Source organism: Pseudorasbora parva, chromosome 14 (genome assembly GCF_024679245.1).
Source record: "Pseudorasbora parva isolate DD20220531a chromosome 14, ASM2467924v1, whole genome shotgun sequence".
Classification (NCBI taxonomy): Eukaryota; Metazoa; Chordata; class Actinopteri; order Cypriniformes; family Gobionidae; genus Pseudorasbora; species Pseudorasbora parva.
The window spans coordinates 32,108,977-32,136,540 of record NC_090185.1 but is presented as its reverse complement, the minus strand read 5'-3'; the positions used below and the strand labels follow the sequence as shown (position 1 = coordinate 32,136,540).

The 27,564-nt window shown below is 38.4% G+C and overlaps 1 protein-coding gene across 2 annotated transcripts; it reads left to right on the top strand.

Moving 5' to 3' along the window:
* slc6a6b (solute carrier family 6 member 6b) lies at window positions 1-27,243 on the top strand. 2 transcript variants are annotated; one of them, XM_067416268.1, is made up of 14 exons: window positions 1-205; window positions 6,438-6,667; window positions 7,334-7,468; window positions 9,045-9,279; window positions 11,579-11,711; window positions 12,726-12,860; window positions 13,489-13,592; window positions 13,695-13,819; window positions 15,984-16,096; window positions 17,450-17,587; window positions 18,592-18,694; window positions 21,690-21,790; window positions 23,650-23,820; window positions 23,903-27,243. In XM_067416268.1, the coding sequence occupies exons 2-14, from the start codon at window positions 6,439-6,441 to the stop codon at window positions 24,056-24,058; spliced, it is 1,878 nt and encodes a 625-aa protein (XP_067272369.1). In that variant the 5' UTR covers window positions 1-205; window position 6,438; the 3' UTR covers window positions 24,059-27,243. The 2 variants fall into 2 exon arrangements, with proteins under 2 accessions (XP_067272369.1, XP_067272368.1); XM_067416267.1 differs by lacking the exon at window positions 1-205 and adding an exon at window positions 4,365-4,385.
* Window positions 27,244-27,564: the final 321 nt, after the last annotated feature.

Below are 27,564 nucleotides of genomic sequence, written 5' to 3'. Positions count from 1 at the left end.
GACGCTCTGGTGCCGCGAACGGGAGGCAGGCCGGTGTTTTTCCACAGCTGATGTCTAATGGTCACCCATGTTGAGAGACAAAGGTCAGAGAAAAAAAGCTCATAAACTAAATTTAACGCTGCCGCTGTTATTCAGCAGCCAGTCGCCGCACAATACAGAAGGGACACGAGCGTTTCAAAGGAATTAAAGGAAATACACAGTAAAGGTAACGTTATATTTTCTCCTGTTTGCTGTTTGTGGCAGTCTAATATACATTCATGCGAGATCACATAGGGTTTTATTTTCATTTTTGCTTATTTTAGATATTTTAAGAATCTTTTTTTCAGACATCTGAAAATGAAATCTTTTGTTTTAGTTGTCATACATGCTGAAAGGAGTTTGACTAAGCATCCAGGAAGTAGTTTTACAAGATGTTATTATCGTGTTAAAGTTTATATTTTAAACGTTATGCAGAATACAGCCGTCAGTATTATTATTGTATTAGTAGCCTATTATTGTATAATGATATGCTTAGGTTATATAATATATATATTTTTAAATTATTTTCCGTTATTTTATGCTTTATGATGATTCAACAGCCATGTGAGCTGTGTGATCTACTGCTGATTGCGTTTGTGTGGATGCTGTCACTGTCATTGAGTTTCTTTCACTCCCACTCCAGACAGATATAACGGTGCTGACTGCATGCAGTTAAGAATAGACCGCTTATGTCTCTCGGTGAAAAAAAAAAACGGTTCCCTGGGTGGTTTAAAAACACGGGTTTTACCTGAGATGTGTTCACATTAACAGCGAGCGGTGTACCAACTGTTTTCACGATAAATGCACATTTTTGCGCAGACGAAGATGTGATTCTCGTCGAGGACCGTGCGGCAACAACCTGTTGGATGGGTTAAAAGTTTGTTATATCCATCTTACTGATGCGTCTCTTCGAAGTTATCGGATGTTGATTTGTATGACGTCGGTCTCGTATGAGTCTTTAACGACGGTTCGCACAAGGACGCGTTAGAAAGCGAAACGAAATGGAACTGAAAATAGCATCAAGCGAATTTAAAAACATGCTAAGAATGCGTTTGTGTGTAACGTTATATATATGCATGTTCCTCCCGCTAGACAGACTTGAGGCGCGTCTCTGAAAGTTCTAAAAACGCCGTTAAACGTAGTCAAGCTAATAAAACCCTGTCTCGAGAGACCCGCATTCACTGAGAGAACAGGGTTGCTTTTAACTTCACACGCCGAGAGATGCTATGAAACGGCCGCGTACAGTAGCTTTTCGACGGAACCAGCATCCTAATAGAGATGCAACAGGGAACTCTAGCAGACAGGTTCACCTCGTCTAGTAGGCTACTTGGGGTTATGCGGAAGTCAGGCAGCTCACTGGAGCTCTGCTGTCTGCTCAAACAAACACAAAACAGGATACACAGTTTAGGTTTCCGTGCACATGCCAGCGTGCATAGCTATAACACACCGATAAGGGTAACAACATTTGGAAAGATGCCATTTTATTAGCGGAGACGAAAACAGTTTAGTTATTGAATATGTTGTTTGTATCTTCGGGGTGTCGTAAAAGAGGACTGCAAATATGAGACTATCGGCTACGTTTTAATTGATGTCAATAAAAAAAAAAAAAGTCAGACTTGTTAACAAAGGCAATACTGTTTCACAACTGCCAGCCAACTGCTCTGCCCGGAATTTATTTAGGCTACCATTTAGACTTTGAGCTCTTTCAGCATGTTTTTTTTTTTGTTGATCTCATTTATATATATATATATATATATATATATATATATATATATATATATATATATATATATATATATATATATATATACTTTTTGAATCAAATTTCACATCAAAAAATGCAACAAAAAAAATCACATCAAGGCAGATATTATGAATGCACAGGTCATTGACCCCGTTTAACCCTTTAAAGCATCAATTTCACCACTTTTATTTTTTTGTCGTTGACACGCACCAGTCACTGTACCCTTCATTTTCCACCCATAAATGTGCCGCATTGTGGAAAGATACACATTTATAATGTAGTCCAGCTTCATTCTCTGGGTAGGCTACTCAGTGGGATTTTTCAGTGTCTGGCTTGCCGCTTGTTGTTTTGGTCAGGCGACAAATATTCGACTTGAGCAAGCATGGAGTTGTAAATGCACAAGGGTAAAAGTTCTTAGTGGAAACTGGAGACGAATGACAGGAATCTGATCTAGTCTGGCTACAGTATACTGACAAGTTTAACCAATTGACTTGATTTATGGCATAAACCTCCAGTGGATAAATTATGGTTTTCATGTTTTGAATAAAGGTCCAATCAGAAGTCATTCTGACGCCATTAATGGTTATGATAATAAATAATACTTTAAGCCCTTCTTTGTATAGTGAAAATGTCAATACATGTCATTACTTACTTAGACATGACAGTGTTAACAGTAAAGTTGCCAACAGTGAATAATCTTTAATTATTACACAAAATTCTTCCCTTATACTAGTGTTAAGCTCTGTATTATTATCATATATAAACAGCACAATGACCCTGAATCCACTGGGCTTGATTTTATCTTGAGTTGACAAGATAACATGACAGTCCTACACAAACTCAAATATACATGTACACAGGCATAAATGCATTTAAATGTAATTATATTTACAGCATTGCTAATACAATATTAGTAAAAATAGATACAGTCTCATCTTAATACAATGTAAATATTATCCATTTATAATATTTTAATATTTTATAGCTTTAGTTCAGTGAGACCATAAAAAAACTAAAATTTCACTTAGAAAACATATCTGTCTTTCTTACACAAATTCGACCTTTGTATATGAAAGTATATTGCAGTCATTTTATTTTAGGAAGGCCCCTTGCAAGGAATCAACATTTTGCAAACTTCTGCTTTTGAGGACCATAGTGAGCCTAGTGAATGCAAAAAACATCTAGTGAATCAGTTTGGTTGACTAAGACTAGGCAGTGCATGAGAGCACAATGCATCACGTCATAGATCATATAAGTTCAAGTGGTTCAAACTCTACTGTCAACAACTGACTTTAATGTTCATGACTTCAGCTTCATGCATCATTGCTACATTGCGAGGTTTACATAAACGGCTAAGAGTGTGCTTCTAATGCTCTGGACTCAGTTTATGTGGTAGAACGAGTGCGGAAAGGAAGGAATTTAATGTGAGAGCACTCAGGAAATGTACATGGTTCTAAATGGGGAGGTTACGTAATGTGCCAAGTGCCTCGTGCCGACTCTAGACCTGATGTCTCCCTCGATAGTTGGGACTATAGAGCTTTCCTGGCGTTCCTTTATCTCAGCTGAGATGGCCCAGCAAATCCTTGATGCCACAGGCTACGTGACCTATAGATGTGGAAGAACAAATCACTTCCAATTTGGAGCTTCTTGAAGGTTATATAGATTGATGGGATTCAGGAGTGAAGCAACTACTTCTTCCACCAAAGAAAACCTGAGATTCTCGACCAGCTCTGTGGGATTTGAGTCTATTGTTTCTACTTGGGAATTAAACAGACCAAACAGTCAGTGCCCCAAAGTGGGCTGACATGTGTCACAATTTTCACAGCATTCCAACATTGTGCGTTAAAAGGGATCAAATTGCCAGCAGTTCCATTGTTCAGTTTTTTTTTTTAAACAAATTGCCCGATTCAAAATTCATAGAAATGGTCCTGCAAGCACAAATCACCATTGTCCCTTTATCAGGGCTGCTCTGCCAAATGAGAAAGGCTGAGGGGAACCAGCCGTACAATAGCCTTTTGTTACTTGCCACATTTAGCCCTATACAAATGCATTGGGCCTTGAGTTTGCTTCGCTGCTGACTGGAATCTAAGTCAGATTTGTCACTCAGTCAGAAATTGGGCTCTGCATTCAAATCAGTTTACAAAAAGAGCATAATGAAACTTTGAGTCCTTTGACTACATGTCAAAGTATGTTTAGGTAAGCTACTTGTCGAAAGGAAAAGCTATTAATGGCATGAGGCATGACAACAGCCGGGAAACCATCAGCTGTTCAAGTGAAACGCGACAGAGGTGTGGATTGCCGTCCACATGCTCTTGTTTGGCGCGTCTGCAGCTCGGGTTTCCACAAGTGGACGCTGCACATGCAAAGATAAATAGTTTCAGGTACAACTCTGACGCTTCTGGAGAGTGGAAATTTACCATCGAGCTGACTGTCACTCGGGTTATCCGCTACTCTGAAGCTGCAACCAATCTACTGATTGCTTTTAATTGTCTTAGTCTGTGGGCGGGACGTGGTGTCACCTCGGCTTACACTGAGCCCTGGTGAGATTGGGGCTGTGTGGTCAGAGGTATGGTGTCTGCTGAGAGAACAACATAGACCAATTGGATTCAGCCATGAAGGAAATGTAAGTGAAAGGCAGTGCATGAATTGAGGGAATGTTTGGGTTTGTGGATGATGACAAAGTGGTCAAATTTGAAGAATAAAGGTAATGATGTGACTTTGTTTGTGTTTGTGTTTTCAGAAATATTAGACATTTTAGATCAGACAGGTTTTTACAACTAAATTTGTTTATTGTCAGTTAAATTATTGCCGTTCACTCATGGGCAAAATAGTGGGAAATGGCAAATAGGCATTGGAATCAGTTCAACAAGGTTGAGTTTGTGTTTTTCAAACCAGTAGTTTGCTTGCTTTGACTCTCGGCCAGTAAAGATTGTCAACACAGTGTTTTGAGTGGAAATGGAAAGTGTCTGGAGGATTTCACTCTAGTTATGTAACAGAATGCGTTTGAGTTGTAGTGAGCTTCTAAGCCTTTGAAATGCACAGATTTAACCTATCAAGAGGATGATGGTAATTTCTTGAGCTTTTTTAACTTTCAACTATTGTGTAATGTTCTCATGTCGCCAAGTGAGTAATTGTGTGATAAAATTGAATATATAATAGCAGCATCAGTTAAATGGCAACGGTTTAGTGTAGTAAAAAAAACACATTCTTTTAAAGCATTAGACGTTAATAAACCTCAGAAGATCATTAAAATGTCATTGAACTGGTAGTCCTGGCATGCTGCCATACTTCAGGCTAGTTAGCATGTTTATTCAGTCGTATGTTTAGTAAAGCGTCGGAAAAGAGAATGTACGTGTATTTATTGATTGTCAAACACACCATGGATTTTTCCCCCTCTTCTTCCGTCTCCTTGAAAGCAGGGGAAAAAAGCAGGTTTGTGTTGAAGAAACCGGCCTCACAGTGAGGCTATAGTTTGTTCAAGCGTTGCCAGGCTGTAAGGGAGTCTGGAACGGGTAGGGATGTTGGAGCTGACTTTGGTATCTTACTCTCTGGGATTCATCTTAGGGGCTCCATGGCAAGTTTGGCTCATGCTTTGAAACGGAAGACGCCAAGCCTGACATAATTACTCATTCCTTGAATAGAATCCTTACAGCATAAACACTGAGTTGGTTAAAGGGATATGGGCAGGATAAACGCGCATACCAGTTCTGCAGAAAAACCACAGTGAATGACTTGAGTCGTTTTTTATTAAGATGGCTTTTATTTATGTGCGTAATTGCATTTGGGTTTCATTGTGTGCCATAATGCGATGTATTATGGGTAATATGTGGTATTGTATCTATCAGATTGGATTGTAAAAATTGTTCAATAAAGGGCAAAAAATATTTTTCTTACACTTTTATTTTGTCTTGTTTTCCAGTAATATCAAGTACAAAAGGACTAAATATTTTGTATAAATAGGTTTTCAGGGCATTGTCCTGCTGAAAAAAACCCAGCTAAAACCAACCAACCAGTTTAGGCGGGTCCCCCATGGTGGTTTTAGGGGGGTTTTGGACATTGTTTTAGATGACCAGGATGGTCAAGCTGGGAGACCAGCTTAACCAGCTGAACACCAGCTTGGCCAGTCTGGAAGACCAGCTTAAACCAGCTACTTCCACCTTAAACCAACTAAGACTAGCCAACCACTCTCTGAATCCAAGCCTGGAATCATTCATAAATCAGTCTAAACTAGTTTGTGTTAAGTGCTGATTCTACAAGTCAGCTATGTGGTTATCTCTTAGCATCATTTTATGTTGACTACAAACACACTTGACATATAACAAAGAAATCAACAAATCTTATCAGTTTTACGACTAGTTTTATTGTAATTTTGGTCATAGTTAGGCACCTAGTATCATGATGCAATCTATCTGTTGCTTGCAGTTATGTTGTACATGAAGATTTCCTGTGTTCAAACCACACAAAGCATTATTTTAATCACGTTAACCATCACGTTATCCTCTTTTGTGAACCTTTTTACACATGGCAAAGCTGCTGTTCTAACTTAACCATTAATGTTTGGCCTAATTATGAATGTTTTAGAAATCAGGTTCAGGCATCAAAAAGATTGTCTTCATCAACTAAGGCCTGTGGGGTTTAGTCATGAGTTTTGACCCTTTGTTTTCTTCTCCATTAGCATGGCTCAGAAAGAGAAACTCCAGTGTCTTAAGGACTTCCACAAAGACATTCTGAAACCGTCCCCGGGAAAGAGCCCGGGCACAAGGCCGGAGGATGAAGCCGAGGGAAAACACCCCCAAAGGGAAAAGTGGGCTAGCAAGCTTGACTTTCTTCTGTCAGTCGCCGGGGGCTTCGTTGGTTTAGGCAACGTCTGGCGATTCCCGTACCTCTGCTACAAGAATGGCGGAGGTGAGGATGTTTGTTGATACTTTTGGACTTTGACCACTGATGTGACGGTAATAAAAATGTCATTTCTTCATGACATTTTTTTTTTAATCCGCTGTAGATGAATAGATGTTTTATTTTTGGGTGAATTTATCCAATCTGTACAATCTGTCAATCTGACACCATCGTGTTGTTTCAAACCAAAATCATACTCTTTCTTCTTTGAAAAACTTGGAAGCTATACCGAATCTTAAGCTCTCAAGAGTCACGTTATACAGTAAATCATGGGTTTCATGTGTCTCCTGCCCAATCAAAATGCATTTGCAATCCAATATGTGTGCAAATGAGATTTGAAAGTGAACAACAGCTTACATTTTGGTCTGTTATCAAACAAAGTATTATGAAGTTTTTTGGAGTTATTAGTACACTCTCAAACTTAATTCGACTTACAGTATCTTCAGAAATATAACCATTATATTTTGCCTTAAATTTCAGTCCCCAGCAGATAATTGTCATAACACTTACTTTCTTCATAAAAACAGCAGGGGAAAAAAAGATTGTTAGCAAGTGTGAAAGCCTTAGACTGTACTGGGTGAACTTCATGAGGAATAAGAGTTAAACTCTAAACCAGTGGTTAGTAGGATATAATAATTGACAGAATTAAGTGAATCTTCTCTTGGCTCCATTTAGGTGCGTTTCTCATCCCATACTTCATTTTCCTGTTCGGCGGAGGACTGCCTGTGTTCTTCCTGGAGGTGGCGCTCGGCCAGTTCACCTCTGAGGGAGGAATCACCTGTTGGGAGAAACTTTGCCCCATATTTACAGGTGAGTTTCTTGATAAAGTTTTTTCTTTACCAGATAATACATAAAACTAGTAGTACAATTAAAAATATACCTTGGAACAGAACAAAACTGTTAACAGTTTATTTCTCAACTAAAAGTGAGCAATGAATACTTCATAAACAAAAATAATAACTTGTGGTGAGGGACAAAGAGATCTGTCAATGGAGAATGACATATAGATGGTGTAGTTACAGCATCTACCAGCAGGGGCAAATGGAGCCATGCCAACCACCCTGACCCCTTGGTAAGGACACAGAGTGGGGTGTGTGTCACAGATACCACCAGCTGTATCTGAGACATACAGGTTTCGTGTGGGGTGACTGATAGGAAATACATTTCTCTAATGCCAGAGCAGAAAAAGAATATGTTTACAAAAATAGAAGTTAGGGTTAAACCTATCTTTCTCACCACTCAGAGCCACTGACAAGGACTATCCAGTAATAGTAAATCTAGATAAATCCCTACAATTTCGCAACTTTTTAAATTTCTGTGTCTATGGCCATTTTTATATTTAAACAAGGAAATGCTGGGCTTCCAGGTGGGACACCTCATTATCCAGGCATATCACATACTTTGTCCATAGCTAATAGCATTCTTGTAGCATTCATTACAGTCTCAAAGACTCCCATTGAAGCATGGGTGCATCCACTAATTCCTATGGAGATATTAATGTAGACCAAAGCAGATTTAAGTTAACTGAAATATCCTTCTATGAAATTTGACACCATGCAATATACTGACATGCACAAAGAAAGTTGTCTACATATGTCATTGCCGCATGTTAAAGCACTCACTGTTGGTGTATTTTAATGTCAGCTGTCTGTTAATTGCAGCCTGTCTTCTTACTACTCTAGGGACTCTAGGAGAGTAATTTTTAGCCTAGCCTGTAGTAGAGACGCATCAGCAGCTGTCAATGAATTTATTGGCTAGGAAGGCCAGCTGCTCATGAACAGTAGAATAATTACACATCTCTTCAGCTTGTGTGGTGTAGTGGCTAAAGCTGAAGTCTTAACGATCAGAAGGTTGCTGGTTCGAGCCCCACAAAAAGCAAGTAATATTGTACCTTTAAAAAAGTTACCAAAACCCAGAGAGATTTAGAGGAACTGTCCAGCTACGTTTCCACTTATATAACAAAGAACATAATGAGTCTCACAAAAATGTCTTCTGACCTCAGATGCATTACTTATTTAAACAGAGTTTACCAGTGAGCAATCATTACATGCAAACTGCTGAATTACACACATCCCTCTGCCAGTGAATGAGGTGGCAGCTTTGGTCTGTTTTGCTTTCCAGTCAACCTGGCCAACATTGATTTACACAGTTCAGACTCTGAACCAATGTCTTACATCACTTTCCTCCAACTCTGAACAAGATTATTCCATGTTTATACAGCAAGGACAAGAAGGTCTCGTAGAAGTTTGTCACTTATTTAGCGGTTCTCACGCTCCACTGGAGCACAACTTTTTTCATTGCTTTCATTAACGTTATAATAACAAATTACTACATGCTAAGTCTAGTGTGCCAACATCTTAATGTCAGCATTCCTATCTTTGTATAGGTATCGGCTATGCATCCATCGTGATCGTTTCTCTGCTGAACATCTACTACATTGTGATACTGGCCTGGGGCTTGTACTACCTGTTCCAGTGCTTTCAGCCAGAGCTCCCCTGGGCAAGCTGCAACAACAAATGGAACACAGAAAATTGTGTGGAGGATACTCTCCGCAAGAACAAGACACTCTGGGCGGCTGCGAATGCCACTAACTTCACTTCTCCTGTCACTGAGTTCTGGGAGTAAGTATTGAGTACAGATTTGTTATACATTTTTGAAAGCCATCAAAATACAGAGAAGTTGTTGTGGAGATTGCCTCATATAGCCGTACAGTTGTCTTTAGTCGCTCCCAAAAGCCATGTTTACACTACACGAACTTTTACTGGGAACTAGGGACTTTGGGTGGTATTCTGTGTGTTTTGACCACAGGGACCAGGATGAATGAAGTTCTGGGTAAAAATTCCCCCCCTCAAAATGTCCCTGCTCATGAGGTAGTACTTTAGTTCAGGATATTTTGGGTGTGGGACTTGAGAAATGAACATGCTTATTGGTTGAGTTGATGCAGAGTTTTATTTCAACCACCATTTTCAAAAATCAGTTCCTGATTAGTTATTCCCGGTAATTTCGGTGGAAACGGGGCTAGACTTTCCCCTCTTAGTGGCATTCTCAGTGTAAATGTCTATCTCATGGAATTTGCAACATGGTTAATGCTGTAGATTAGTAGCCTAGAAATCTAGATGCACTCTAGCGGCAGCAAATCTAATCTGTCGCGAGTGTGGTCTAACAACTCTCAATACACTTCTGAGCTGTAAAAGCCAAACTCTGGTCGGGCCAGTCACATCGTATCTAGAGTCGGTGAGCGGGACTTAACATAATGACGGCTGAGTTGCGCTTGCGTGCCACTAACAAACACAGAAACTGGCAAACGGCGGTCTTTCAAATCGGCTTTGACCGTGACTCTGGAAGACTTAGAGTTAAGCTTTTCTCTGATAAAAGAACAAAGAACGGCACTGAAGTCATTCTTAAGAAGGGAAGATTCTGAGTTTTACCGACCGGATACGCCGAAAGTTTAATCTGTCAACTAGCTCTGCTTCACCTTCGTTGCTCTGGTTGGTTGTAGCGCTATCCAATTGCATGCACGCTGTAATTTATCCCGCCCCTCGGATTGAGCCCTGTCAATGGTGAGTTTCCAGACCAAACATCTTGATGTGGGTCTGGCTTGACAGGCTAGTAGGTTAAGGGTATTCAACCAAGATACTTGAGCTCCACTTTCCTGCAGATTTTAGATCCAATCCTGCTCCAACACTACTGGCTGTAATTTTATGCCAAAGTAATCCCAGACTTTGGTAGGTTGTTCAGGTGTATTTAACTGCACAGTTGGTCTTGAGGAGCATGGTGGAATATCCCTGAGGTAGACAGCAATGTTATTTCTTTCAACTGACTGAAGGGTCTAAACCAGTAATAGGCAATTTCGGCCCTGGAGGGCCACTGTCTTGCAAAGTTTAGCTCTATCCCTAATTAAACACCTGCCTGCATTTCCAAGAAATTCTGAAGACATGGGCCCTTTATACCTGTTGCGTTTTGGTCGATCGGATCACAAATGGACAACGCTAAATACAGATCTAAACAGGGTCTACAATGTTCTGAGCTTGTCCACTTTCAGCCACAAAAGACTGCCTAATCTTCACATACTGACCTAACGCGAAAACATTATGGGAAGTGCACTAGCAAGACGGGATTAAAACATTGTTGGCTAAAGACCCGAGGTTTAGTTTGAAAACGAAAAATGTACCAAGCACAATGTTCTCTCATCATTTCTGATTTCTAACAATCAGCGATCTGCATGGTCTTGCAAATGTCAGAGCAAAAACTAAAGCTGCTGTTCTCAGTGTGTTTTTCCGTCATCTCCGGACAGATTCATAATGTAAATTGCGCTACCTTATTTTGTCCATTAGATCTGAAGATCTAAAAAAAATGCATACATTTACCTACCCCATCCTTGAAGAATTTAGGACAGAATGGTTGAAAGGGGACAAATGAGACGTGTAAACGGAAATGTGCCTCCCTCGTCTACTTGTGATCCGATCAACTAAAATGCATCTTATCTTAAGGACTTATCAGGTTTAAACAGGGCATGATGGAGCAGGTTAAAGCTAATCTCTGCAGAAATATGGCTCTCTAGGTGCTCCCTAAATGTGGACACATCTTGATTTAGCAGAAGCTAGTGGTACCATTACTCGTTGGTAGTGTTTCTCAGCATCAAGGTGTCAAGGATTAATTGAGCATTGCGGGCAAGTGTTAGGCAGGTTTGGAATTGAAGGCTTCTCCAAGGTTGCCCTCCAGGAGCTGGTTTTCCTAAACTTCTGCTCCATGATGACTTCTTGTTCTGACTGGAAGTTCTAAAACACTTCTTCTTCTGTAGAGAACTCCTCTGACCTTTGCCTATTGTATTTATTCTCTAATTATTTAAATGCTAGCTCCTTAAACATCCTCAACAAGGGCTTCAGAGGGTCTCATTGGCCAACATTCTTTCCACCACAGGCGAAATGTCCTCAGCATCTCCGATGGTATCGAGCATGTGGGTCATGTTAAATGGGACCTGGCTCTGTGTCTGCTCGCTGTGTGGGTCATCTGTTTCTTCTGTATCTGGAAAGGTGTTAAGTCCACTGGGAAGGTGAGCTTGGTTACATTACATGATTTTTTTCAACTTTAGCCAGTTAATATAAGCACTACTAATATTAGTTTTACAGTGTCATTGGAGTTATAAGTAGCTTGGGAGATTTTAATGCTACCTAAGTCAGTGTTGTGAACATAAACATAGCAGCAATTCCCTGGTGATTAGCAGCAATGGTAAGCTTTAGCTTACCTCATACCTAATAGAGACTGTAAAGTCAATCAGCAAACACCTTCTCTTGACTTGGAACACACATTCTCCAAGCAGTTGAGAATCTTATCATGACTTCTGCCAAGACACTGTCACATTAGATTGCTCTATCGCAATGCTAGCATTACCTACTTTCAGCCAGATTTATTTACACATTAAAAGCTGGTTTATGCTAGCCCAACAAATGGAAAAATTTCAAGTTGGATGATGGATTTTTTATTACGTTGGGAAACATTGATCCTGTAAAACCCAATAACCATTGGAATTTGGGGCATTGTGAACTAGCGTTTATTTACTCCTTTTCTTCTACACTTGAAGCCATTCTGATTTTTGTAAATTAGCTTAATTAGAGGTGGCAAGTGAAATATTACTTTGTTATTCATATAAAATTATGCACTTTTGTGAATGAGGTATTTGGCCTGAGAGCTATGCAATTTTAAAAATACTTATAAATATTGTTTTTATGTGCTCTTTGGCATTGTGTTCAACGTAACATTTTTAAATTTACATTTACATCATTTAGCAGATGCTTTTATCCAAACCAAGCAGCTAAAATTATGTGCTGTTTTTCTCTCATCTAGTGCTCACTCTCTGACCAGACAGCATATAACCATTCTGACCACTAAATTCAATATTTATCTGTTAGTGAAGTTAAGCTGTAAATTGCATGTTAGCCTTGGATGTTGTTCTGACAATGTCATCTGCTGTATTTTTTAAATGGTAAAATCACAAACAAAGCTTGTGGGTTTTTCATACAACTCTAGCATTAAATTTAATCTCAGTTTTCTTGGCTTTTCTGCTTAGGTTGTGTACGTCACAGCAACATTCCCATTTGTCATGTTAATTGTCCTGCTTGTACGGGGTGTCACTCTTCCCGGGGCAGCCGAAGGCATCAAATTTTATTTGTACCCAAATGTGACTCGCCTTGGAGACCCAGAGGTAAGATCTCATAGCTATTTACATGTCTTCTCAAAAAGATTTATAATATTACACACACCCACCGATATTTGATTCAACACCATCTCAAGTGCCTCTAACAAATCTATTTGGTCTTCTTGGCTATCAACCTTGCTGAAAAGAACATCATATGCTGTGGTCCTCATTAGGCTTCTTAACCAGCTTAAAAAAGACTACCTTGGCCAATTGTCTTCAACAGAAAGACCAACTGTTGGTTTATCAACTAGTCCACCAGCTACCAAATTAACATTAACCAATATAAATCAGCCCTCTAAGATGAAATATTCAGCTGGAAAAGTGCTGTTTACACTTGTCAACATAATGTACACTAGTGACCCTCTGCAACTTAACACCAGAATAAACTTTGGATGTACAGTTTACAGAGAGAAACCTAAGATGTGCAAAAGAGTCGACATAAATAAAGCTCATGATGGCCTCAGTCAGAAAGCTACAAATCTAAACATGACATGCAGTTGTTGAAACAATTTATATTAGTTCTTGATGGTGTATACATTTGTGGAGGACCTGCGAGAGGCCAAGCGTATGCAAATATTTGAGTTTGGTCAATTCATGTTGTCAGTCAACGAATGGTTTGGCGTCTTCTGTCTAGGTGTGGATCGATGCCGGGACACAGATTTTCTTCTCTTACGCTATCTGTCTTGGAGCCATGACGTCACTGGGAAGCTACAACAAGTACAAATACAACTGCTACAGGTGGGTTTCGACGCCCCGGGGTGGGAGGGAGGCTTAGTCCAGTGAACGGGCAAAGTGGGAACAAAGTTAATTAACAAACTCCATGACATATGTGTGACATAGGGACTGTTTGCTGCTGGGAGGCCTGAACAGCGCTACCAGTTTTGTGTCTGGCTTCGCAATATTTTCCGTCCTGGGCTTCATGGCACAAGAGCAAGGGGTGGACATAGCCGATGTGGCAGAGTCAGGTACGAGGGTCTAGTAGCAGTGATGGTGGGCACTGCTGCTGCAAATAACAACATGAAAAAGTTTGGTCAACCCTGTAGTGAAAAACATCGGCAAAAAACGACGACAATAAACGATTCGGAGCCAACAAAACTAGTTCCAGGACCTAGGACTAAAAAAAAGTAGAACATTCGGAACCTTCGCCATCATTCAGCAGACAAAAAAGCTATATGAATTAATAATGTAGGCGGTCTCTCGTGGGAACTGGAATTCGCTTGGAATCGACTGTAGATCTTTCTTGGAGCCACTGGAACATTAAGCCTTAGTCCACTAATGGTGAAGAATCAACAGCATTGATTTAGCTTTGATCGCTGGTCAGTTGGTTTCCACAGGTGACCCTAATCGAGAAGCATCTTGTGCCAAGTTCAGGATAAAGGGAAACTTGGAGAGTTTGGGTTTAAATCCTAAAGAACTCTTTATGCAATTTAATTAAGTTCGCCAAGTCAGTTCCTGTTGGTTCCTTTTTCTACCCTGGACACACTATACTACATGGCCAAAAGTATGTTTACACCTTCATCTAATTTATGGGTTTGGCTATTTCAGCTACACCCTATACTTACTATCAGGTGCCTAAAATGAAGCATACAACCATGCAATCTCCTTGAAAAAACAATGGTTTACTAAGTCTGGTGTGGAAGGACAGACCTGAACCTTATCGAGCACCGTTTGGATGTACTGGAACCACGACCGTGAGCCAGACCTCTTCACCCATCATCAGTGCCTGACCTCACTGATGAATGGGTGCAAACATCTTCTGGAATGCCTTCCCAGAGGAGGGGGAGCTTAATGTTAATGCTCATGGTTTTGAAAGTAAATGATCAACGTGTGCACATGGGTGAGATGTTCTGGTTTCTACATACTTTTGGCTATCTAGTGCATATTTCATGCTGTATTAGGATGCAGTAAGTATCATGGTGAGAGGGATCAGTTGATGTATAGATTGCTTTCAAGCTCAAGGTTTTCCAAATGTCTAGTCTTCTGCACTGTTCCTGCTTTGGTCCTCCTCTGTGGAGACATTGGTCTAAGTATGTCTGGCTCGAGCGAGATGCAACATACATCTTTATCACTTTGTTTATAAGACACACAAACCTAAACTTTACTTGAACTTCCGTGCATATCAGCACAATTACGGTTAAACGAAGCCACAGGATCCTTATCAGGGAGTCTTTCAGGATGATTTGGTTGGATACATTTCTAAACATTACAAATGCCAAGAAGCTAAAAGGAGCTTTTTGCAAAAGAGAAGTCCATTTTGGGGAGGTCAGTCTCGGATGCATCAACCTGACTCTGCAGAAAGTGCATTTTATTGTACTTTTACATTGATGCTATGTTTCTATTGTTTTAATTTGTTCAGTGGTTTTTATATGCATTGTGCTTTTTCTTATATTTACTTCTGTTTAACGGATTGAAACCCACATTTGATGTTGCAGTAATGGTAGCAAGTGGAGGTGTTTGTATTGGGGATGTGCCCTAAGTTGAACTCTGAATTTTCAAAGGATATAACGGATCCTATGGAGCCCCTAAAGCAGGGGTCCCCAATCTCGGTCCTGGAGGGCCACTGTCCTGCAGAGTTTAGCTCCAACCTCAATCAAACACACCGTAACCAGCTAATCAAGTCATTGAGTTTCAGGTGTGTTTGATTGGGGTTGGAGCTAAACTGTGCAGGACAGTGGCCCTCCAGGACCGAGATTGGGGACCCGTGCCCTAAAGGTACATGGTGAAGGATTTCATTTTCCTTGCCTTTCCTGATTTGAAATTTGGCTTCAGGCACATCCCTAGTTTGTTTTTTGACAAGTCGAGTTTTTGACTCGAATCTCTGAAGTTGTTCTATGTATTGGAGGAGATATTATGCCGCTGATTAAACCTTTTCTAGATTTGGAAACAGCCAAACATCAAGATGCTAATTTTCCAAGAAGAAGTCATTGAACATTGAACCACTGGCAGTAATTTTGCCTGGCTTGATTGCTTTGTCCTGTAGATACTCGCTCCTTTTTTCTTTCATGTCTCTTTTGGTCTGTGCCAACGACGAAACGCACCGCAAAGGCATAGATCAAAATGTGAAAATATCTAGCATTGCTAATTGTGCTCTCTCCACTTCCCCACCTCCCTCTGTTCTCTTCCCAATAGGTCCTGGCTTGGCCTTCATTGCTTACCCTAAAGCTGTGTCTATGATGCCACTGCCTACGTTTTGGGCCGTTCTTTTCTTCGTCATGCTTCTGCTGTTGGGTCTTGACAGTCAGGTAAGCATCAAATAAATAAAATGGTATGCTAAACAGTTTGAGTAACACTAGTTTGGTGTTAATGAGTAACACAGGGTGTTAATGAAAGCCAGATGCTGATGTTCAACCCAGTCTGGAAACCTTTTAGAAAACATTATAAGAATATAATGGCTGACTGCTAAAGCTTATTTCATAGATTACATTTAATGTAGGCTAAATACAATAACTTGTTTTTTTTTTCCAATACTTTTTCTATTGTTTTTTTTTCCAATACTTTTTCTATTATTTGAAGATACATACAAAGTTTTAATGGAAAAAATTATTTACAACTAAACTATTTCTAAATATTTTTCAAAACTTAGGAAGCTCTCTCTAAGTTCTGTATCCTAGAAAACATGGGCTGTGGTGGACACTTTTAATAAACCATAAATTCGTCCCACAAATTTTTCTTCGGTCAAGTGTGTAGATGGGCCAATATGAATGTTTCGTTTTAAATTTAAAGGTTTATGTGTGTTTTTCAAGCCATCTCTGGGTTTTATTTTAATAGCAACTGTGTATATGAATAATGCAGAGCTTATTGACATAGCCTCTATTACAGTAGAAATTATTAAATATAGTTCATGCCTTATTCTGGGATTTAAAAAGCCCCATGTTAAGTGTTCAAGTAGCTTTAAAACACACATTATTACTTTTTTTGTTGTTTTTAAATCCATGATGATTTAATGCACAAGTGTTTGTAGTAGGCCAGCAGAATAAACTGGTATTACACTTGACTTTTCTGTCCCCCTTACTTCTGAAATAAGGGCTATGCCCCTGCCCTAGAAAACATGGTAACAAACAGGAAAAGAAAAACAAAACTTTGTTGGCAGCTTATTGGTCATACAGCATTTGGAGTCCTGTACTATCGTATTTCTCGGCCCCAGTGAAATTAAACACTCTGCTAAATCAGTATCCAACCACATCCAGGGAGTCCTCTAAACAAGGGTGTTGTGCTTGGACAGTTAAATTAAGTATGCTTATCGAAAATAATATTCACGCAGCTGTGCTGGATATGTTCAGTACAGTACTACTTAAAGTAATAGATACCTTCCACTACAGTATGTCACAACCTCATTGACCATTAAACTGAAGCTGAACCATGCATTGAAACAGGGAGATGGTGTGGGATATTACATTATTCTAAAATTGCCAATAGCCTAGCAAAAGCATGATGATGATGGTATTCTAAATGTGCATCTATTAAAAGTGCACTACCATCAAGAACTAAAAGCCACAAAACTTACTAGGTTTATGATTACAAAACATGGTAACTTTTCCATGGCTTCATTCTCAGAAAACCTGTTTGTGCTAACAGTGTTTCTTTCCTTTTCTCAGTTTGTCGAAGTGGAAGGGCAGATCACATCCCTAGTGGATCTGTATCCATCCTTCCTACGGAAGGGTTATCGGCGTGAAATCTTCATAGCTATAGTCTGTTTTTTGAGCTACCTTTTGGGACTTACCATGGTCACCGAGGTAAGTACAACAGTTGAACACAATTTTTTTACTCCTCATTATATATTTCCCTTCCAAATCCATAGTAATCTAGTCTTTACCACTTTGCCAACATATTGGACCAGCTGGTTCTCCTGGCTAAATAAAGAGGGTATCAAATGCAGCTTAGTTGAATGGTCAGGCACCATATGTTTTCCTGTTAGGATTTTAGTGACATTGTCATTTGATAGTATGTGGCCCTCAACCAAACCCACAGTTCCTGTAATCAATATGAACGCCACACTTATGCCAGATCTACTGCCCAAGCTCTTTCCCATAAGGAACACTTGGCAGGTTTACTGTGATTTTGCAAACTAAGGAATGATCCTTAAACAACATTACTGTCCAAAACCCTAACCCTAGATGTAACTTATCCCTAAAATCAGAGGCAAATGATAGATGAATAACATTTATATAGAAGCTCCGTACCCTGGTTGTAAGCCTAAACTTGATATAACATGTAAACTTGTTTCTTAAATCTGATTGGTTGATCGGAATGTTGTGCCAGGATCAGCAAATATGTTGATCCAGTGACATGTTGTACTTGAAATCATGTTCACCTCCCAGCGGTGCCTTATCACTCCCACTTCCATGTCTTTTTATGGACATCCTGACCTGCTTTGAGCAGTGACAATTCCATAGAGGAGCCTTGCTGCTATACTTGGAGATCCGGCCTGGTCTGACAAAGCACATCTAAGATTCCTCTGGCCCCCTTCAAATCACGGCCTCTGATTGCTAATCCCCCACAGCAGTGGATTGGGAATGCTATTCTGTGGCTTGAACCAGTGTCCCATTTTTTTCCATGACATAATGTCTTATGTCACCCTAAATGCATTGTGCAACAAATGTCTTTGTTACCAAAAGAAAATTAGTCAAGTGTTTAGCCAAGCCCTGGTCCTAACAGTCCTCTATTGTGTCAGCTTTGCAATTACAGCATGTATTAGAGCCTACTCACTTTTCCAATCGTTTTTTTGTCTCTTTTTCAGGGTGGCATGTATGTGTTTCAACTCTTTGACTACTATGCAGCCAGTGGCGTGTGCCTTTTATGGGTTGCATTCTTTGAATGTATTGCTGTAGCCTGGGTTTATGGTGAGTACAACGCATGAACACCGATTATAAAAGTCATAATGGTGTACTGTAGCAGGCACTTTCCATGATTAGGGTACAAATTAAGCCGCGTTTCCACCGCAGGAACTTTTCCCAGGAACTAGGGCCTCTGGGATGGTACTCTGTGGAACTGGGGTTTAAATGAAGGTCCGGGTAAATATTCCCCCCTCAAAACGGCCCTGCTCGCGAGTTAGTACTTTTTCAAAGTTCAGGAACTTTCGGTGGGCGCTGAACATGCTGATTGGTTGAGTTCATGTAGCATTTTTGATTGGTCGACTCGACGCAGCATTTTATTTCAACCACTATTTTTAAAAGTCTGTTGGGTGCGTGCAGTAAAAGTTGATTGCTATTCGAATCAACAATGGAGTTTAAAAAAATAAGACCGATGGGACGAAATCCAGTGGATGCACGCAGTCCTACGTCACCGGACTAATCTTTATGGTACTTTAGACTGAGATGGAAACGGGGCAAAGAGTTCCTGGGAAAAGAGTTCCTGGGACAAATTGTTCCTGGTAATTTTGGTGGAGGCTTCAGTGTGCCATTACTTTAAAACAATAAATCCTGTTACTATTATTTTCAACAGTAAAAACATAAGGTTTGGTTATATCCCACATTTTGTGTTCAATCCTGTAACTGGATGAGCCCCCCCCCCAATAACAAAAAAATATATTCTTAAAATTGTGACACCTAAATCTCATGCCACTTTCTCAGTTTTTACACAAATTGAGTGTTGACTTCATTAAATAAACTCAGCCATTCAACCCTGTTACTGAAGTTATTCTTAGAAAAAAAAGATAAATCAAATATGTTTATTTGTGATTATTACAAAATATAAGTTTATGAATAACTACAAATCGACATTTGACCTTAACTAGCTTGCTTCTGCTGAGTAAGAGAGTCATTTTTAGTTAAATCTGCGACCCTGTTATTGCACAATATTTCCCCTCCCCATTAAAAATAATCTTTAAAATTGTTATTTCAAGTCAGTAAACCTCATTTGGAACCTTTCTACAACATGATCTTATGTCGTTTTCTCCATTTTTAAACAAATTAAATGTTGACGTCATTCTTTAAACCATTCAACCATGTTACTGAAGTTAGTGTAAGAAAAAAAAGATAGAACAAAACATGCTCCTTTTTTTATTGGAAATTAGTTTATCAGTAACAACAAATCAACATTTGACCCCCTAACTAGCTCGCAACTGTTGAGTAACAGTAATTCAAGTAAAATCTGCAAAATTAAGCTAAATTGAGCTGTTACAGAAATGACTTTCGACCCTGATAGAAATGTAGTGGAGTGAAAAGTACGATATTTGTATTTCAAATGTAGTGAAGTTAAAGTCATACGTTCCTAGAAACAATATGACTCAAGTAAAGTACAGATACTCAAAAAGTGTTCTTCAGTACAGTACTCAAGTAAATGTGCTTAGTTAGTGTCCACCTCTGAGCAAAACATGCGCCTTTTTTATTGGAAATTAGTTTATCAATAACGACAAATTGACATTTGACCCCCTAACTACCTTTGCAACTGTTGAGTAACAGTAATTTAAGCAAAATCTGCAACCCTGTTACTGCATGATTACCACACTTAAAATTGCTATACCAAAGCAGTAAAATCTTATGCGGTTTTCTTCTGTGACAATTATTTAAGCCATTCAACACTGTTACTGAAGTTAGTGATAGGATAAAATAGGATGAAAATATTTTTGGGGGAAATTAGTAACTACAAATCAACATTTGATCCCCCTAACTAGCTTCAAACTGCTGAGTTACAGCGCTATTACAAATAACAATCTTTACAATTGTTACACAAATTAAATGTTGAGTTCAGGATAGAGTTGAACAGGTTAATGAGTGAAGTTAAGAAAAAATATATTTTTATTTATGGGAAATGTGTTTATGAAACATTTGACCCTTAACTAGCTAGCTGGGTTGTTAATTTAGGCTAAATTTTCAACTCTTGTTACCTTTAGAAGTTTTTGCTTTGGAACTTGCAAGTTACCTTTAGTTTATGGTTATAAAACTCCACTCACTGACTGATTGTTGAAAAACTGCTCAAATTAGACTTAAGCACAATTTCTTAAGCTTGGAACATACTCTGCAAGAACAAAGAAATGTGTTTTTCTCGAGTTACAAAGTTCGTTCTGGCCAGTACATTCCATACTTCACGAGAAAAGCGGGTGCCGATCATCTGCGTTTCTCCGCATTAACCACGCCCACTTTAAATGTCTGATCAATCACACGATAGTTCTCGGACACTCACAAGAAAAAAGAACAAGCTGCGAGAACTCCCGAACCAGGGTTGCGAGAACAAAATGACGCCATTTTGTTCTCGCAGCCCTGGGAGCGAGAACTTTTTTCTCTGGTCTTGTGGCGTATGTTGAAGCCTTTACTAAATTATTGGGAAGTGGCAGATAGGTATGCTGGTAAATGAGTTCTGTTTTCTTGGGAGATTAATCAAAGGCCTTATTGTTGAGAAATGACTATGACTTATGAAACATTTCAGAGTGTGAATCAGTTAGAGCATATGTTTTCGTGCCAAATAAGAGTTTCTGCTGTACATTTTAGCCTAGCTCTGAGAAAGTGTACATAAAGTCTTTCGTTCCCTATTGCCATGACCTTGATTTCAAAGTCTAAAAGTGTCATGAATATGTCAGTAAATGCGAGCTTCCCTTGATAACCGAGCTGCTGCTGAGGTGGATTAAAGCCTGCATGCAGGTAGATTCAGGTTAACACACTGATATTAATTACTATGCAGATTTTCCTGATAACATACTGCCCTGTTTGCACAATACAGTAAAGAGCTAGAGCACAACATCCCAGCCAAGCCCAAACAAGATAACAAACTGATGAACTATTCATTTAATTCCCATCTTAAACAATGCAGTAACTTTGTTCCAGTATATGTGCACTGTGGGATCATGCTAATGTTAATGCTTTTGAATTTCATACCTTAACACACTCCTTCTCTTCAAAGGCGCTGATAATTTCTATGATGCGATTGAAGAGATGATTGGTTACAGACCAAATCCCTGGATGAAGTGGAGTTGGACTATAATCACACCTTTTCTGTGTGTGGTAAGTTCTTTATAGAGAAAGAGGCTAACTTCAGGCCAACTTGGTAGATTATAGCATATAGATGTATCATGTTAATAAAAAACATGAAATGCACATCCACAGATCACTGATCAGAGGCCCACCACACAATATGTTTCCTAAAACGAGACACTGAAAGAGTATTTTACACAGTTCAATTGGAGATTGTGTGCTTTTCTACCCTCCCCCTTATGGCTACACATGCAAATACTGCTTTTCCGCTTTGGATTTGCTGCAAAAATCCGGCTCCCATCTCACTGTAGCAGAGCTCCAGATGGGGTGACCATCTGCCTGGCCAACAGAATGAATGGAAGGAGCTGAGGACGAGTGCAGGATTAGTTTCCATGAGATCATGAATGTCGTTTTTCTGTGAACATTATAGGTCTATATAGGGAAAAAAGAAATCCCTTCCTTATGTACAGCCATAAAGCTTTTAAAGATTCTTTCTTTAAAATTAGATGGCTCGCTTGCAGTGTATTAACCCGTTTAGTCATTTTGGAAACTTGGTAGACTCTTGCATGTTTGGAACAAAATAGTATTAATATAATAACAGTAACATCAATGGGACGTTTCTATAATTTTACATCTTTAAGGGTGAATCGCACAAAGAAAATCGTAGGTCATAATTCAACTGTGTGTGTGTGTGTGTGTGTGTGTGTGTTTGTGTGTGTGTGTGTGTGTGTGCGTGTGTGTGTGTGTGTGTGTGTGTGTATATATTAGGGCCTATTATTAATAGTTAAATTCTATTCTTAAATAGAAAATAAATAAATATTATGTGTTGCTATCAAGCAGTTAATACTACAGGTACGTATTATTAATTGGTTTATAAATACTAAATAATGATAAAAATGTATTTAATAAATAATACATTATTATTGTTAATAAAAATTATAATAAAAATAATAATAAACTTTAATAAAATGTATTATTATTATTATTATTAAATAAATAAATGGCAAAATAGCCATACATTGTGTGTAGTATTGATTAAATAATACAAATCTAAAGTATAATGATAAAGAATGGTATTTATGTAATTAAATAAATAAATTATTATTATTATTATTATTATTATTATTATTATTATTATTATTATTATTATTATTATTAATACATAGTAAATAAATAACTATAGTAATATTATCGTTTATTATCATGTATAAATAAATAAATAAATAAATAGATAAATAAATAAATTAATAAATAAATTAAGTATTATTGATTAAATGATAAACAACTCTTCTATTTATTAAACAATTCTATGTATTATTTTACATTTATTATTATTACTATTATTAAATAGCAAATAAAATGTTTATACAATTTTATGTATTATTAAATAAATAGCAAAAGTATGTATTTATTATATTGTAATCATATTGTTATAATGTAAAATTATATTGTTCATATTATATATTTATTTAATAATTAATTTAATATAATTAGTTAATAAGTTACTCCGTACGTACATTTTCTATTTATTTAATACATAATATCAAATAAAATAATGTTTATAATATTTTGATTAATAATAATAATAGTAATAATAATAATAATAGTAATAATAAAATGATTTGATTATAAACTAAGTTCAAATAATTAAAATTAACAATGCTATTTAAATAAATAATAATATTATTATAAATAATTATTAATTATTATTATTATTAATTGATTAATCTTAGTTCATAATAATAATAATGTTATTAGTTATGAACATTTTTGTTGGCAATTTTCACGAGATTCACCCCTCAGGAGCTTTACATGAATGTAATAGGAGATGGAGATGGTACTGGGTATCGAGTGTGATGTGGTGACCCCCACTTTGTCTTCTGCCGCAGGCATGCTTTATCTTCTCATTGGTCAAGTATACGCCCTTGAGATACAACAAAATCTACGAGTACCCGGATTGGTCTATCGGAGTCGGCTGGACCCTCGCCCTGGCGTCCATGATCTGCATACCTATGGTGGTTGTGATCAAAATCATTCAATCAGATGGACCCCTCATCGAGGTGAGTCGGTCGCACCAATGACAAGCCTCAGATTAATCGTCAACGCACCGGCCAATAACGTCACTTTATGCGTCCCTTCCAGAGGATCAAAGCCGTGGCGGCGCCCGTAAGGGGAGGGGCGAGTTCCTGCCCCCAAGAATACCTGCCCAAGAGCAACGAGCTGGCGCAGCCCCTGGACCCCAACTGGAACGGAGGCTTGATGAAGCCCACCCACACCATCGTAGAAACTATGATGTGAACACTCTCTGTGAGAGGAATCAAATGACCTGCTTTTCCATTTTATATATATATATATATAAATATATATGTATATATATGATTTCTATATACATATATTAAAATATACTCTGTAACTTTTGACATAGTCGTAGGACCAGGTTTACATTGCTACGCATCTGCACTAGGAGTCCTTGTTTTGTTTTTTTGTTTTGTTTTGTTTTTCTACAGAGAAAGTTACATTTTTCTGTCTGTATTTTTAATATTTTTATCATAATACAATTATATTACTATTATTGTCGCTGTTATTAGACAGAGAACAGATCGCAACCAGCAGTATCATGAACATAGAACCACGCCCGTTCTATTTTTGTAACTTTATCTTGTACATAATAAAAATCGAGCTGAGCTGTGCTTATTTTTAGACGAGAATCATGGGGAAAAACAACTACAAAGGGCTCCGTGAACATGATTCGTGAAAAGTAACGTCGGTCGGTGTACAAAGATCTAAAAAAAGCAACCCTCGTCCCCGCCTATCGTGAATGCTCGTCTTTTTAGACATAATGGTCCCGGATAGTAGTAGCTTTAAGTGTGTCCCAACAAACTGTTAAGATTGGAGATTGTGCTGTCTGTGAGAATCGAGCCACTAGCCCTGCTTGTTTTCAATGCACTATACAACTAGGACACTACATTCTCCACAATGGTGCACCCTTTAAAAGGAGTGTTTGCGCAAAAAAAAAAAAAAAAATGAAATGAAAGTCATTGTTGACCCTTGTTTTTCAGCTGTTGTCCATATAATGGAAGTCAATGGAGTCCAAAAAATTGACTTTCATCGTATGGATAAAAAAAGACACTTCTCGAAATATCTTGCATGTTCCGTAGAAGAAGGTCTAACTGTTTTGTAAGTGTTGTTTCTGATGTCACGTGTTGTACTTCGGAAATGCACGTCACACTAATTCTTTAAAAGTATCTCTTCCTTCTTCGAAAGGCCCGGTATACTTTATTATTGCGTTCCGCTCCGTCTCGCTCACAGTTGGTCGCTCAAAAAGAGTGGACTTTGTTTTCAAGCGCTCAAGTCAAGCACAACACGGACGTTCGCAAACCCTCCTATGGCCGAAGTATACTTTAGTATGCATTAAAATGTATTGATTTTGTAGCAAATACAAGAATAGGGGCAATTCTATTCTATGTGCGTGATTACCGAGAAAAAAATAAATGTTTTGATTTTGTGCTTTGTAAATTAGGGCCCAATTGGGAAAACATTCACTGTTGGTCACCCTCATTGATTCAGAGGCACCAAATGCGGTCATTATCCCAAATGCTTGAACTATCCCTTCAAGTCTAAGTTTCGTAAGTGTTCGATTCCGATGTCACGAGTTGTACTTCGGAAATTGCCGTCACACTAATTCTTTAACAGTATCTCTTCCCTCTTCTAAAGGCCCTATGTACTTAATTTTCTGCGCATTCGCTCCCTCGCACATAGCTGAGCGCTCGGAAAGACATGCTCGGCAAGCGCGCGCTATCTAGTGGACTTTGTTTTCAAGCGCTCAAGTCACTCGCACGAAAGTTGGGCTGCAGGTGGGCGTTCGCGAACCCTCTTAATGACGAAAATGACCACACAGACGGCCAAAGTATACTTCGGGCTTTAAGATAATACAAGAATATTGTGGTCTCCATTCTATTTGCGCAATTACCGGGGGAAAAAACTAACTTTTTAAAAATTATTATTATTGATTTTCCACACTCCGCTTCGTCTCACGCACAAGTGAACACTCGGAAAGACGCGTTTGGCGAGTGCACACTATGAAGTAGACATTTAAGTCACTCGTACATGTGCTCTTGAATATGCTCCATCCGCGCAGTCGCTAAAATTGTGCTGCACGTGGACATCCGTGGACCCTCCTAATGACGAAAATTACATCGTGCGGATAGCCAAAGTATACTTTGGGCTATAAAATGCATTCAAATTAAGTGATTTTCTAGCAAATACAATAAAATGGGCGTCTCTATTCTTTACAATTACAGGGGGGAAAAATTAGGTCCTGATTTGAAAACATATTCAGTGAGGAGTTAAGTCACCCTCATTGAATCATAGGCACCAAATACGTTCTTATTTTAATGTGTCGGGATATGAAGCTGCCTGGCAAGATTTTAAAACCACCCCAAACAGCAACATAGTCTCGGCCCAGATCTGGCCCACATCCAGTTAGGTTGATTCCCACACGTACCAAATGTGGGCCGGATCTGTGCCGACACTGTTGCTGTCTGGAACGTAGGATTTACATTTCGTTGTGCGTTTGTATCGAGTCTGTTTATTTTTATTTCCAATCACATTTGCCTTTTGTGTTCAAAGACATCACTGTATTCTGTTCAGCAATTACCAACAGATCTCATCCACAACTGTTAATCGATAAACAAAAGAAGCTTGCTGCGAACTGTAATGTGCAATACTTTGTAGAATGATATGCATTGTTCCTGTCTTCACCTGTCTTTCAAAAAGTTGGTACTCGGAAGTGTGGAATTACGTATGATTTATAAACCGTTGTAATATGTCAGAAACAATGAACAGGGGCCAATTGAAGCTGCCGTGTATGGTATGCTGAATTAACACCAAAAACTCGATGCAGATCTTCTTACTGTGACAATTTATACTTCTTTTTTAAAAATTAGAAAGTAAAGCTGAAATCTAAGGATTATGCCAATGTTATGGATTGAATTTATTGGATTTAATATAATTTTTTTTGACTTGGCCAAGTTTAACAAAACTGTAGCCAATCACAAAAGGAGGGGCTAAATTGATCTCAACAGCTTCTACTTTGGTACCTTTGGGATACTTTATTACAGAAGTGTAACTGCGAATTAAAATGTTAAAAGAAGCACACATTCTTTAGCAATACAGAGATTTAATTTGCAGTCTCAGGGTGTGTTAAAAAAAGAGACTGATTTCCCGATGTTGCACGTCTCTTTGAACCCTTCCATGTTTTGAAGAAGAGCTAAAGGGGGCAGTGTTTATAAATGCAGGAGAACCTTTTTAACGTAATGATTAGAAATGTTTTATTTTTTTATTTCAAGAATATCTGTAAGTAAAAAAAAAGGAAGTGTATATATCGATAAAAGATTTTACAGTACTCCCCAAAAAAAGAAAAAACTAAAGAAAAAAGGAAAAAAAGTTTATATCTCTTAATAAACATTTATCTTTTAAAAACACTGATTTTGTTGATTTGTTATTTTTATATTAATATGATAACCATGCTGAAAGCTGGGGGGGACTATTTGGTCGGGAAGCGACTGCCCACGAAGCAACGTCTTAGCAACCATTTAACCACCACTCACATTTTCTTCTAAATATGTAAACATATAGTACTATTTCTTCAACCTTTGCTTGTATTTGGTTAAACATTATATTGCCAAAGGTAGTGGGAACATTGAAATCCAAATCATTGAATTCAGGTTCCAATCACTTCCATGGCCACAGGTGTATAAAATCAAGCATCTAGGCATACAGACGCTTCTACAAACATTTGTGAA